The sequence below is a fragment of the Bufo bufo genome, chromosome 2, assembly GCF_905171765.1.
Source record: "Bufo bufo chromosome 2, aBufBuf1.1, whole genome shotgun sequence".
Classification (NCBI taxonomy): Eukaryota; Metazoa; Chordata; class Amphibia; order Anura; family Bufonidae; genus Bufo; species Bufo bufo.
In genome coordinates, this window is record NC_053390.1 from 71,204,879 (window position 1) to 71,220,532 (window position 15,654).

The following is a 15,654-nucleotide window of genomic DNA, read 5'->3' on the forward strand; positions in this document are numbered from 1 at the left end:
TAGACACAGTATCTCTATTGTCTGATTGCAAATGAGCATAGGCAAGTAAGGTGTTAATTTGCTGTTGGGGGAGGAGCCTTTGTGGGAGGGTGTGTATATAAACCCACACAGTATTAGCTTGCTAATTATAGCTTGCTGCTTCTCCAAGACTGCTTACCAAGAGCTGATTTACAAGAGCATTGAGATATTCAGGAGACCAACTTAGTCTAACTCAGAGTTTTTCCACTGTAGCAGAACTTCAGTGGTGTTTCTGGTCAATACTCAGACACTGTGTTTCAAGAGAGGTAAGGAATTTGCTAGACACAGTATCTCTATTGTCTGATTGCAAATGAGCATAGGCAAGTAAGGTGTTAATTTGCTGTTGGGGGAGGAGCCTTTGTGGGAGGGTGTGTATATAAACCCACACAGTATTAGCTTGCTAATTATAGCTTGCTGCTTCTCCAAGACTGCTTACCAAGAGCTGATTTACAAGAGCATTGAGATATTCAGGAGACCAACTTAGTCTAACTCAGAGTTTTTCCACTGTAGCAGAACTTCAGTGGTGTTTCTGGTCAATACTCAGACACTGTGTTTCAAGAGAGGTAAGGAATTTGCTAGACACAGTATCTCTATTGTCTGATTGCAAATGAGCATAGGCAAGTAAGGTGTTAATTTGCTGTTGGGGGAGGAGCCTTTGTGGGAGGGTGTGTATATAAACCCACACAGTATTAGCTTGCTAATTATAGCTTGCTGCTTCTCCAAGACTGCTTACCAAGAGCTGATTTACAAGAGCATTGAGATATTCAGGAGACCAACTTAGTCTAACTCAGAGTTTTTCCACTGTAGCAGAACTTCAGTGGTGTTTCTGGTCAATACTCAGACACTGTGTTTCAAGAGAGGTAAGGAATTTGCTAGACACAGTATCTCTATTGTCTGATTGCAAATGAGCATAGGCAAGTAAGGTGTTAATTTGCTGTTGGGGGAGGAGCCTTTGTGGGAGGGTGTGTATATAAACCCACACAGTATTAGCTTGCTAATTATAGCTTGCTGCTTCTCCAAGACTGCTTACCAAGAGCTGATTTACAAGAGCATTGAGATATTCAGGAGACCAACTTAGTCTAACTCAGAGTTTTTCCACTGTAGCAGAACTTCAGTGGTGTTTCTGGTCAATACTCAGACACTGTGTTTCAAGAGAGGTAAGGAATTTGCTAGACACAGTATCTCTATTGTCTGATTGCAAATGAGCATAGGCAAGTAAGGTGTTAATTTGCTGTTGGGGGAGGAGCCTTTGTGGGAGGGTGTGTATATAAACCCACACAGTATTAGCTTGCTAATTATAGCTTGCTGCTTCTCCAAGACTGCTTACCAAGAGCTGATTTACAAGAGCATTGAGATATTCAGGAGACCAACTTAGTCTAACTCAGAGTTTTTCCACTGTAGCAGAACTTCAGTGGTGTTTCTGGTCAATACTCAGACACTGTGTTTCAAGAGAGGTAAGGAATTTGCTAGACACAGTATCTCTATTGTCTGATTGCAAATGAGCATAGGCAAGTAAGGTGTTAATTTGCTGTTGGGGGAGGAGCCTTTGTGGGAGGGTGTGTATATAAACCCACACAGTATTAGCTTGCTAATTATAGCTTGCTGCTTCTCCAAGACTGCTTACCAAGAGCTGATTTACAAGAGCATTGAGATATTCAGGAGACCAACTTAGTCTAACTCAGAGTTTTTCCACTGTAGCAGAACTTCAGTGGTGTTTCTGGTCAATACTCAGACACTGTGTTTCAAGAGAGGTAAGGAATTTGCTAGACACAGTATCTCTATTGTCTGATTGCAAATGAGCATAGGCAAGTAAGGTGTTAATTTGCTGTTGGGGGAGGAGCCTTTGTGGGAGGGTGTGTATATAAACCCACACAGTATTAGCTTGCTAATTATAGCTTGCTGCTTCTCCAAGACTGCTTACCAAGAGCTGATTTACAAGAGCATTGAGATATTCAGGAGATACTCAGGAGGTAATCTGGAGGTGGATACAATCTAAACAAGTAAGAGTTGTTTGTTTAAAATCTTTCCCCTCTTTACAATGGCAGACCTGGTTCTGTGCAGGAATTGTTGTGCTTTTATTTCAGGTTCCACTCTTCAGAGGTTTGGATACTGTCTGATCTGTAGACAGCTCTCCATAATGCAGCAGGAAATTACCTTTTTGAAATATGAGGTTTTTAAATTAACCACTAAACAAACTCAGGCTGAGAACATTGCAATGCCACTGCCACAGAGGCCCCCTAGAATAGGGAGATGGGTTACTGTAGGTTCTGGTAGACTGAGAGTTGTGGATAGAAGGCATGTCCCACAGTCTGTGGCTCTCCATAATTCATTTGCAGCACTTTCAGAGTGCAAGAGCAACATGGAGGATGGCTCAAGCACAGTGGGTGAGAAACAATCATCTCCCATGCCTAAAGTATGCAAGACTGCAGCCAAAGACAAAAAGGAGAAGGTGAGGATTGATAGTAAGCAGCTGTTGGTGGGCGATTCCATCATAAGAGGTGTGAAGTTTGAGGAGAATGGTGTTGTGAGATGTCTCCCTGGTGCTACCGCTAGCAGGGATAGACGACGGATCGTTAATATTGTTAGGCAAGCAAAGCAGGAAAGGGAAGTGGATGTTATTCTCCATCTTGGGACAAACGATCTGGCTTGCAATGAGGTTTCAAAGGTGAAAGAAGCTTTTCACACACTTGGAAAGGATATACAGGAGGTTGCATCAACTGTTTCATTCTCTGCAGTTTTGCCTGTGCATAACCTTCAGCATGACAGGAAGATGCGCATTAAGGAATTCAATGTATGGCTTGGTGAATGGTGTCTGAACCAAGGGTTTGGCTTTGTGTCTCATGTTAGCTCTTGTTGGAATGGAAAAGAACTGTACAAGAAAGATGGTTTGCACCTTTCTCTCAAAGGAACGAATGTCCTCGGTGAACAGTTCCAGGTATTTGCTAAGAAGCATTTAAACTAGGAAAGGGGGGCAAAAGAGTGATAATCCAGCAGTCCAACTGCCCCCCGAAACAATGCCAGAAAAGGGCAGTAGCACAAAGGTTAAGAAATGACAAGCTCAGAGTCTTGTCTACAAATGCTCGCAGTCTAGGAAATAAGATCAATGAACTTGAGGCTATAATGGCATCTGAGAATATAGATGTAGTGGCTGTTACTGAGACGTGGTTCAAGGGGAGTAATGACTGGGATATATCAATACCAGGGTTCTCTCTATACAGGAAAGACAGAGAAGGCAAGAAGGGGGGAGGGGTGGCCCTGTATGTGAAAGATAACCTAAAATCTAATTTGATACAAGTTAGTGAGAACAATTTAGAGTCAGTTTGGGTTACCGTGCAGCTTGATAATCATAAGGCAACTCGTGTAGGTGTGATATATAGACCACCTAGCCAAGTCAAAGAATTAGATGATCTACTAGTTGAGGAAATAGCTAAAATGACATTGAAGGGGGAAGTTATCATTATGGGAGACTTCAATCTTCCAGATGTAAACTGGAAAACCAAAATAGCTAGTTCTGCCAGGAGTACAGATATTCTAAATTCCCTACTGGGATTATCTCTACAGCAAGTAGTGGAGGAGCCAACCCGGAAGGAGGCCATTTTAGATTTAGTATTCACAAATGGGAATTTGGTATCTGATATTACTGTAGGGGAAAGCTTGGGATCTAGTGATCACCAGTCAGTGTGGTTTACTATAAGTACAGTGACTGAGTCACACCACACAAAAACAAAAGTTTTAGATTTTAGAAAAACAGACTTTTCTAAAATTAGATTAGTGGTATACGAGTCCCTATCAGATTGGAACAGTTTCATTGGAGTCCAGGAGAAATGGGACTACTTAAAAGTGGCACTATTGAAGGCAACAGAAAATTGCATTAGGCTTGTCAGTAAAAGCAAAAAAAGGAAGAGACCACTGTGGTACTCAGCAGAAGTGGCCAAAATCATTAAAAACAAAAAGATAGCATTTAGGAATTATAAAAAAAAAACAAAACGAGGATGACAGACAAATTTATAAGATTAGGCAGAGAGAGGCCAAACAAGTTATAAGAGCTTCCAAAGCACAGGCAGAAGAGAAATTAGCTCAGTCAGGAAAAAAAGGCCAGAAGGCATTCTTCAGATACATAAATGAAAAAAGGAAACTAAAACAAGGAATTACCAAATTAAAAACAAAAGAAGGAATGTATATAGAAGAAGATAAAGAACTAGCTGACTGCCTCAATGAATATTTCTGTTCAGTTTTTACAAAGGAAAATGAAGGAGAAGGACCTCAGTTAGGAAAGAAGACTAATGAATCTTTTGATGCATGTGTCTTTACAGAGGAAGAGGTTCTAAGTCAGCTGTCTAAAATTAATACAAATAAGTCACAGGGGCCTGATGGGATACACCCAAAGCTATTAAAAGAGCTCAGCGTTGAACTAGCAAAACCATTAACAGATTTATTTAACCAATCGCTGGCAACAGGAGTCGTCCCAGAAGATTGGAAATTAGCAAATGTTGTGCCCATTCATAAGAAAGGTAGTAGGGAGGAATCGGGCAACTATAGGCCAGTAAGCCTGACATCAATAGTGGGGAAATTAATGGAAACCATACTTAAGGAGAGGATTGTGGAACATCTAAAATCCCATGGATTGAAAGATGAAAAACAGCATGGGTTTACTTCAGGGAGATCATGTCAAACTAATCTTATTGATTTTTTCGATTGGGTGACTAAAATAATAGATGGAGGAGGTGCAGTAGACATCGCTTATCTAGACTTTAGTAAGGCTTTTGATACTGTCCCACATAGAAAGCTTATCAATAAAGTGCAGTCTTTGGGCTTGGACTCCCATATTGTTGAATGGATTAGGCAGTGGCTGAGGGACAGGCAACAGAGGGTTGTAGTCAATGGAGTATATTCAGACCAAGGTCTTGTTACCAGTGGGGTACCTCAGGGATCTGTTCTGGGACCCATATTGTTTAATATCTTTATCAGCGAAATTGCAGAAGGCCTCGATGGTAAGGTGTGTCTTTTTGCTGATGACACAAAGATTTGTAACAGGGTTGATGTTACTGGAGGGATACACCAAATGGAAAAGGACTTAGGAAAACTAGAGGAATGGTCAAAAATATGGCAACTAAAATTTAATGTTGATAAGTGCAAGATAATGCACCTGGGCCGTAAAAACCCAAGAGCAGAATATAAAATCAGTGATACAGTCCTAACCTCAGTATCTGAGGAAAGGGATTTAGGGGTCATTATTTCAGAAGACTTAAAGGCAGGCAGACAATGTCATAGAGCAGCAGGAAATGCTAGCAGAATGCTTGGGTGTATAGGGAGAGGCATTACTAGTAGAAAGAGGGAGGTGCTCATGCCGCTCTACAGAGCACTAGTGAGACCTCATTTGGAGTATTGTGCTCAGTACTGGAGACCATATCTCCAGAAGGATATTGATACTTTGGAGAGAGTTCAGAGAAGAGCTACTAAACTGGTACATGGATTGCAGGATAAAACTTACCAGGAAAGATTAAAGGACCTTAACATGTATAGCTTGGAAGAAAGACGAGACAGAGGGGATATGATAGAAACTTTTAAATACATAAAGGGAATCAACAAAGTAAAAGAGGAGAGAATATTTAAAAGAAGAAAAACTGCTACAAGAGGACATAGTTTTAAATTAGAGGGGCAAAGGTTTAAAAGTAATATCAGGAAGTATTACTTTACTGAGAGAGTAGTGGATGCATGGAATAGCCTTCCTGCAGAAGTGGTAGCTGCAAATACAGTGGAGGAGTTTAAGCATGCATGGGATAGGCATAAGGCCATCCTTCATATAAGATAGGGCCAGGGGCTATCCATAGTATTTAGTATATTGGGCAGACTGGATGGGCCAAATGGTTCTTATCTGCCGACACATTCTATGTTTCTATGTTTCTATGTTTCTATGTTTCTATGTTTATCCCAAAAAAACTAATTTGTCCTATAGGCCTGATTCTCCGGTTGTCTCACCTGGAACGCATCGGTGGAACGCTTTGTGTCAGGTGACATGCACCACGTGACCGGAAGTGACGTCCAGTTTGGAACGCACGAGTGTACCGCATATTGTCACGTGACTGGAAGTCGCGTGAGGTCTGTCTTGACGTTTTGCGCTCCACAGTCTCCTGTCCTCATGGGAGATGGAGTGCACGCTGGACATACTGGGGGAGGGTCTAGAGCCCCTGGTTACCAATAAGTGAGCAGTATACTAAATTCACATTGTGACTGGAACCAACTACATTGGTTGATTAGTCTACATCTATCTATTTAAACTGGGATCTTTCCCCCATTAGTGCCACTGACATCGCCATCTATGGAGATCCCCTAGTCCTGGCTAAACGACTTATGTGAGTGTATCTAATTCATGTCTTGGTCTATATGCCTAATCAGTGACTCACTTGTGTGCCACAGGTAGTTTGTGTTTATTTGGGGATTGTTTCCTAAGTTGTACGCTAAATTATCACTTTGAATCTACGTACTATCTATGTGATTATACATTTTATAAACCTTTTGGCATAATCTGTGTTAGGGCGGATGATCTTGATAGGTATTTCCATATTAGCACATCTTTATATCCCTATCTTTATACATCTATATACATAATCTATTTGGTTTGAGTCCCCTGATGAACCTTCTTTGTATATTTGGAGGGGAAACGCATCAGGACCCGGGACTGTTATATATCTACCCACAATAAGGATTTGTAAAGGGCACAATAGCATTAGGTACAGAGACAGTGTGCTTCTACCATCAAGACGTACCTCTGGGCTGAGGCTATACAAGGGAGAGTTCAGGGACAGATTCCCCCCTCCCCTCTCCCAGAGTCTCAGTATCTCTGTATGCTGATTAGGAGTAGTGCCCTTTAATTTTATACCAGTTTTTTCTTATAATTTCCATATTTTTTTTGTCAAATGGTGTTACACATGCGTGGTATATTGTGGCCCTAAAATGAGCCGTTTGTTAGCATATTATCTAATATTAAAAGTTGTGTTTTAGGTTTTGCCCACTGTGAATTTTATTGTGGAAATCACTGTTAACGAGACGGGGTACTGTGGAGGTCACTAATAAAGGGGCGGCCGCTGTGGAGGTCACTGTTAAAGGGGAGGGTGCTGTGGATGTTACTGTTAAGGGGCGGGTCCCTGTGGAGGTCACTATCAAGGGGGTGGGGTGCTGTGGAACTCACTGTTAAAGAGGCAGGCTGCTGTGAAGGTCAAAGTTAAGGGGGTGGGCTGCTGTGGAGGTCTCATTTTTAAGGAGAAGGGGCACTGTGGGGGGGGGGCAGTGTTAAGGGGGGGGCTGTGGAGGTCACTGTTAAGGGGGCGGGGTGCTGTAGATGTCACTGTTATAGTGGATACTGTCAATATCATTTAACGACACACACAAACATTAAATTAAATAGATTAAATATACCTGTGTGAAGCCGGGTCCTTCTGCTAGTATATACAGTACAGACCAAAAGTTTGGACACACCTTCTCATTCAAAGAGTTTTCTTTATTTTCATGACTATGAAGGCATCAAAACTATGAATTAACACATGTGGAATTATATACATAACAAACAAGTGTGAAACAACAGAAAATATGTCATATTCTAGGTTCTTCAAAGTAGCCACCTTTTGCTTTGATTACTGCTTTGCACACTCTTGGCATTCTCTTGATGAGCTTCAAGAGGTAGTCCCCTGAAATGGTCTTCCAACAGTCTTGAAGGAGTTCCCAGAGATGCTTAGCACTTGTTGGCCCTTTTGCCTTCACTCTGCGGTCCAGCTCACCCCAAACCATCTCGATTGGGTTCAGGTCCGGTGACTGTGGAGGCCAGGTCATCTGGCGCAGCACCCCATCACTCTCCTTCATGGTCAAATAGCCCTTACTTTCAAAGTTTTCCCAATTTTTAGGCTGACTGACTGACCTTCATTTCTTAAAGTAAAGATGGCCACTCGTTTTTCTTTACTTAGCTGCTTTTTTCTTGCCATAATACAAATTCTAACAGTCTATTCAGTAGGACTATCAGCTGTGTATCCAACTGACTTCGCCTCAACGCAACTGATGGTCCCGACCCCATTTATAAGGCAGAAAATCCCACTTATTAAACCTGACAGGGCACACCTGTGAAGTGAAAACCATTTCAGGGGACTACCTCTTGAAGCTCATCAAGAGAATGCCAAGAGTGTGCAAAGCGGTAATCAAAGCAAAAGGTGGCTACTTTGAAGAACCTAGAATATATATATATATATATATATATATATATATATATATAGTATACATATTTTCAGTTGTTTCACACTTGTTTGTTATATATATAATTCCACATGTGTTAATTCATAGTTTTGATGCCTTCAGTGTGAATCTACAATTTTCATAGTCATGAAAATAAAGAAAACTCTTTAAATGAGAAGGTGTGTCCAAACTTTTGGTCTGTACTGTATATATATATATATATATATATATATATAGTCACTATATGGTGGTATTAAAATGGGTAAAATTATAGAATAGAATAACTGTCTAAAAAAGGGCAAGCGATGAGCCCTACTGTTGCTATATAAAACAAGCCCTCTCCTACATTAAAGTTACAAAATACTCCCCCACCTTTCTAGTGATCAGTGCTCATCAACAGTGGTGCTCAAGGGCAGCCCCAGCCCCATGCTGGGGGCACAGCAAGCAAAACCACAGACACCCCTAGATAAACAAATTTTCAGGAGCTTGGTAATGTTAGACAGGCAACACTGCTGTAGGCCATGGACTAGAGTACAAATAGAAGAAGGAGGTCCTGCATCACAAGTGTCCATTGCAGAACAAGGGCTGTAGGAATAGTCTTCTGACCCTCTGAGCTCCTCTAGCAGGACTAACATGGCTGCGGCAGATAAACAAAGTTTCAACCCATCCACATCTAGGAAGAACTCTCCAAGGTATTTCCAAGTAAGTTATTATAAAATCTTTCCATAGTAGTACTCTTATATTTAAAAAAATAATAAAGTGTAAATTTGTGGATATCATGGGGTGGTCAAGAGGAACCAGGTCCCGGAGCCTCTGTCTCACCTTGTTTTTTCTCCTCACACATAGCAGTGTGACACAATGCCAGAAGCCGGAAGAACTCATGTGTGGCCGGGTCTTCCATCTTCACTGATTCCACCAATCTGTGATCGTGAAAGAAGAACTTGGGATCGGCCAGAGGGTTGTAGGAAAAGTCCACCTTTTCTGTGTACTGAGATGTAGAAGAGATTGGTTAATTAAAGGTCTCAAAGTCTGAGATGCATCTGTTGGGGCACGAAAAAGACCAAAGTAAAAGAGAAGGAGCAATGGCGAGAAGAAATCTGACAATATGTCTGCTGCTAGTCCACCTAAAGTAGATATTAGTTAACCCCCCAGCTATAATTCAGGGGGAACAGTTTGTTTTTCCTACAGTACAGTGCTTAAGAGGACACTTCCTGGAATGCAGATCACCAGGGAAAACTGTATACAGATACTAAGCAAGCAGGAGATTCATATTTCCGCTCTGAAGCCTGTAGAATAGTGAATGCAGCTCTGTATATACACTGATCAGCCATACCATTATTCTATATTACACATACTATTGTGTAGGTCTTCCTTGTGCCATCAAAAACTGCATTAACCCATCGAGGAACGGACTCCACAAGATCTTTGAAGGTGTCCTGTAGTATCGAACACCAATAGTCTGGAAGGAATACAGTCAGGAAGGATTTTTTTTTATTATGGGGCAACTAGCATCCACTTCATGAGGGTGTTATGCACCACACCCACAGTGGTTTTAATGCTATGGCTGATCAATGTATATAAAGTGTAAAACGATGTTGAAAGGTGGACATACTCATCAACAACAGAGAATTTTCCCTTTTAAAAAGTAATTATTGGTTTTTGACACATTACCCACATTTGGAAAGAATTGCAAATTCTGAACAACTATACCTCATTTATTTCCAGTCTGTTTCCTGCATAGTCAAATACATCACCTGCAAGTAAAACAATATAATATTAGTACTATATAGAGGTATCTGTTAAATCAGAAATAAACAATATGGAGAGCATGAAGGTAGAAGGACTAAAAGCTGCCTACTGTAAAGATTGGGGGGGGGGGGGGGGGGGGGACAGCAGGGGTTTTAAACTACAAGTCCACGTAGTACTCAAAAATGAAAGCAGAATGGGTTATGAACAACCCCTCAAATTTTAATGAAGTTGAATTCCAGGTTGTCACCGCTCATCTGTTTTGGTGCCCAGTAGTGCCCACAAATACAATCATGCTGGACTAAGCTTTACAAATAAACTTATTTAATAGGTTATATAAATTCTGTATGGCCTGTCATCATTAGATATGGTGCCATTAGTCATAGGAGGTCAGATGGAGGGCCTTGGTATAACACCAGAACCAGGACATTCAAGCTACTTTTAGCTGATACATGTTCTATTTGCTGCACAAGATACTTCTTCTCCACCTTAGGTGCAAAAGAAAACAAGACATTATAAGTTATGGGTCTGTGTACTGAGAAGGTTTTGGGTGGACTGACTATAGTTAGGTTTTGATTTGACCTGTATCCAAGTATTGGCTACACACAACTTTAAAACCTTTAAGGATACTTCTTCCAAACAACCATGTCAAGACCTGAAAACTTACAAAATGGTGACATCAAAATAAGATAACCAGGCTGGAAGTCCTACTCACCATATGAATTGCCGTTTATAGAACACTTATTGAAGGTCATGATGTTCTGAGTGAGAGTCCCAGTCTTGTCGGAGAAGATGTATTTTATCTGCCCCAGCTCTTCATTGAGGGTGGTGGTGCGAGCTTCTGCTGGAGTGTCCTTTTTTGGGTAATACATCTTACGGTCCCAGTTGATATAGAAGCTGTTTCCAAGACGAATGATTTCAACACTGACGACAAAGAGACAATTAAGAGCGGTTTCCAAGATGACATCCACATCACTTCTTCCACAACTCAGTGCAAATTGCCAATATTCAACTGTGGATAAGGCTCAGCGATCGTATTTGGGGCTGTTCCACTGAGAAATTTGGTCTTCATTCAATGGTGTAGCTTTTGTTAGTGGTCTGTGAGTAGAACCACTGGAAAGAGCAGCTCTGGCAGGGTCAGAGCACTATGGGGGTCATTTATCAACCTGAAATACGTCTATATTAGGTGTATTTCAGGAGCAGATTGCGGCACAACGCTTAGTTGCGCTGCAATCTGAGACTTTTCCCTGCTCACGCCAGGTCTAAAAAAGTGGGCGCGGCATGGACGGGGAAGGGGACCGGCTGGCAGAACCGTTTCATTTATCATTTTCTAAGCCTGTTTTAGGTGTTGAAAATTGTTTAAATATAAGACAGCAAGGAAGCTGGCTTACATTTAGAAGCAGTGGTGGATTCACCGAAGTTATGGAAAGGCCAGCGCCTCTTCATAACTTCAGCGATCCACTGCCAGCGAAGGGGCTTTATTAAGACCGGCTTCTAGAAGGCCAGTTTTAATAAATAAACTCCATGTTCTCTATTTAGCTGCCACTTCAGAAATGTGGTCATGCCAGAAAACTTCCCGCAGCAATGCCAGATAATTGCTGAAGGCACCAATAAGTTGGTATTCAACTCATCTTGCAGGTGGTTGAAGTATACTGGCGGTTGTCCAGAAGGGAAAAATATTAAAGTTGGCTCACCAAAAAAAAACGTTTTTCCATATCATAAAAAAAAGATGGGCTGAAGAACTCCGATTTTACTATGGGACCAATAGAAAACTGTGCTCTGCATGTTTCTTGACAGATTTAATTTTTTTTAAATCAAATCATTTTTATTGATTTTATAGTAAGGTAAAGTAAACATTACCATGCAAGACCCCGCCCCCAAACCCTCCCGCAAAACCCACCCTCTCCCTCCCTTCCCATCCCAATCTTGCAGCCAGTATAATGTCCAGGAGAGACCATAGGTCAAGAGTCTATTTTTCATCTTCATGTTGTTCTCCAAGCGTCCATGGAAGGGGGAGTATGTCCTCCCTTGGGCCTCCCAAAACACTGTCATCACAGCATACATTACCCTGTCATACACACCATACAACCATCCAGAGCAATTCTATACAGCATAATGACTTTAAGCACCCAAATTTCCGGAATCTTACATTTCCATTACTCCCAGGTCACTAAACTATTATAATGTGTTATCCACTTAGACCATATTTTATCAAATTTTTTGTTGTTCCCTCTTTTCCGATAGACATAGCTTTCCAATTTTATTAAGATGTGTAATTTATTTATCAATTTTGGTAGGAGTGGGGGATCAGATGCAATCCAGTGGAAGGCTATTAATTTTCGAGCTTGGTAGAGGACTTTCAGAACAGCCAGTTTCAAATCGCTAGTTATAGGGATTTCTTCTACATGTCCTAACACGCACACTAGTGGGGACAGGTCAATCAGTATTTGGAACACAGTATTAATTAATTCCTAAACCCCCACCCAATAGCGTCTGAGTCTCGGACAATTCCACATCATGTGAATCAAATCTGCATTATGAGCTCCGCAAGGTGGACATGTATCTTCCTGGCGATATCAAATTCTAAACAGCAATACAGGTGTTCTATATACCCTGTGTAGTAAGAATAATTGAGAGACCCTATAAGCCTCACTCACTGCCACATTTGGAAAGTTTTCCACTACAGCTTCCCATTGCTCCTCTGATAGGTCAGTAATATCTTGATAGTGAAGCGAAATTACCCCCTTCGTAATCCCCCGAGAAGACATAAGGTCTAGAATAATATGTTTTCCAGCAGGGACCACCTCCTCGTTTTTTTCCTGCGTCTGTAGAGCATGCCTGACTTGAAGGTAAACATAGAAAAGAGAGTTGGGTAACTCGTATTCTTGCTGCAACGTAGCAAAGCTCTTAAGGGACTTGTCTGTATATAACTTATAGATTCGGTCCAAACCATATCTTTCCCAGACCTTGGCACTCAGAACCTTATCTAATTCCTTATAGATATAATTTGGCCAAATTGGGGTAAAATTTGTGTATCCGTGGAGTCCCACTATATTTCTAACTTTTCACCACACTTTATGGATAACACATAGTAGGCCATACTGTCTTCCCTTTTATAGAAAGTGCCATCCTCCAGGGTTGCCATTATACATCTACCACCAATAAGATGCTGCACAGACAGGGCCATAATCACTGACTTTGACCAATAATGGTCAAGCCCGATAGCTTCCCAAAGCTGTTAATGATCGACATGGCTGCTGGGAAGGATGAACGCCAGTCCTCTAGAAAAAGTAACAGATCATCGGCATAAAGAGCGACTTTTTCATTTAGTGTGCCATATGTCATACCTTTCACCTCACTTGCCTTTCTAAGGGCAGCAGCCAACGGTTCCACCGCCACTGCAAACAGCAGTGGTGATAGAGGACATCCCTGCCTAGTCCCCCTCTATACTCTAAAGCAGACCTGGGCAAACTACGGCCCGCGGGCCGTATACGGCCCGGCGGACCTTTTAATCCGGCCCCCGGGCGGAGCCAGAGGCGTGCCAAGCAACGATACCCCTCCTCCGCGAATGAAGAGGACTTCCGACTCGGCGTGCTGCGTGTGGCATGGCGCGGTGGCAGGGAGGCAGCGTCAGCGGCAGTACTGTCTAGGTAAGACACAGCAGGGGGGGGGGTGCCTCGTGCGAGCCGTACCCGGGACCCGGCCGGCCGCAATTATTCCCTTCTCTGTAACAGCGAAGCGCCCGCGGCTCTCATAGTATCGGCTGTGACTGTCTGACACTGACAGTCACAGAGCCGACAAGCATGAAGCTGCGGCCGCCTCCCCCTGTGCTGTGTGTAGTCAGTGTGACTAACACATGGCTGATCATCTCTGAGCATTACGTTTCTAAAGGCAAGGGGGGGGGGAGGGGTGTGTACTATTGTAAGGGGGGGGGGGGTGTTCTGTATATGATGGGGGGGCCGGGGGGGTGTTCTGTACACAAGGGGACAATGGCTGGATTCACAGGGGACAATGGCTGGATTCACAGGGGACAATGGCTGGATTCACATTGGACAATGGCTGGATTCACAGGGGGACAATGGCTGGATTCACAGGGGACAATGGCTGGATTCACATGGGGACAATGGCTGGATTCACAGTGGGACAATTGCTGGATTCACAGGGGGACAATGGCTGGATTCACAGGGGGACAATGGCTGGATTCACAGGGGGACAATGGCTGGATTCACAGGGGACAATGGCTGGATTCACAGGGGACAATGGCTGGATTCACAGGGGGACAATGGCTGGATTCACAGGGGGACAATGGCTGGATTCACAGGGGGACAATGGCTGGATTCACAGGGGGACAATGGCTGGATTCACAGGGGGACAATGGCTGGATTCACAGGGGGACAATGGCTGGATTCACAGGGGGACAATGGCTGGATTCACAGGGGGACAATGGCTGGATTCACAGGGGGACAATGGCTGGATTCACAGGGGACAATGGCTGGATTCACAGGGGACAATGGCTGGATTCACAGGGGACAATGGCTGGATTCACAGGGGGACAATGGCTGGATTCACAGGGGGACAATGGCTGGATTCACAGGGGGACAATGGCTGGATTCACAGGGGGACAATGGCTGGATTCACAGGGGACAATGGCTGGATTCACAGGGGGACAATGGCTGGATTCACAGGGGACAATGGCTGGATTCACAGGGGACAATGGCTGGATTCACAGGGGGACAATGGCTGGATTCACAGGGGACAATGGCTGGATTCACAGGGGACAATGGCTGGATTCACAGGGGGACAATGGCTTTCACTAATATGAGTCACAAATAGTGAAAAATGTTCATTGTTTTGGGAAATTTTGTTTAATAAATTGAAATTTTTTTCTTGTAAGGCAACCTCACTTTTTCATTGTTTAACTATAACAAGTACTCGTACCAGTTGTCCAACAATGATATTTACTGCTTTTTATAAAGAAATACAATTGATTTTATGCAGTATTGAGTTTAGCCTTTTGGCCCGGCCCTCCAAAATATTTTCAGTTTCTCATGTGGCCCCATCGAAAAAATAATTGCCCACCCCTGCTCTAAAGGGAGTCGATAGCCTTCCTTTAACTTGGATTTTGGCAGTAGGACAGGCATATAGTAGCCGAATCCAGCAAATGAATCCTGGCCCTATTCCCATAGCCTTAAGTACCGATAGTAAGTATAACCATTCCACACTGTCGAATGCTTTGGCCGCATCCAACGATGCGACCGCCGCACTCGAGGCGTGGACCTTGCCTGCCTGGATATTAAAGTATAATCTTCTAATATTTACCGCTGTTGACATATTGGGCATAAACCCAGCTTGATCCGTATGTATTAATGAGGTTATTACTGAGTTCAGGCGATTAGCCAGAATTTTCGCCAAAATCTTAACGTCCACCTGCAATAGAGAGATAGGACGGTAAGACTCAGCTTCTAGGACATCTTTTCCCGGCTTTGGGATTACCGCTATGATCGCTTCATTCATAGTGGCAGTCTGCCTAGCCTCTGGGCTTCTTTGAACACTTCTAATAACTGAGGTAGTAGCACAGAAGAGAATGTTTTATAAACTTCAGCAGGTAGACCGTCTCCCCCTGGTGACTTATTATTAGTCATATCCCCCACGGCTATTTCTAATTCCCGT

At 42.8% G+C, this 15,654-nt stretch overlaps 1 protein-coding gene across 2 annotated transcripts in view; it reads right to left on the bottom strand.

Annotated features, from left to right (window-relative positions):
• LOC120992301 (phospholipid-transporting ATPase ID-like) overlaps positions 1–15,654 on the bottom strand; it is a 222,385-nt gene that overhangs the window by 40,591 nt on the left and 166,140 nt on the right. For both annotated transcript variants that reach the window (XM_040421193.1, XM_040421192.1), the window contains exons 13-15: positions 10,700–10,908; positions 9,949–9,992; positions 9,061–9,226 (exon numbers count right to left, since the gene is read on the bottom strand). In XM_040421193.1, the coding sequence (XP_040277127.1) occupies positions 9,061–9,226; positions 9,949–9,992; positions 10,700–10,908 (419 nt within the window). The remainder of the gene's footprint in view (positions 1–9,060; positions 9,227–9,948; positions 9,993–10,699; positions 10,909–15,654) is intronic.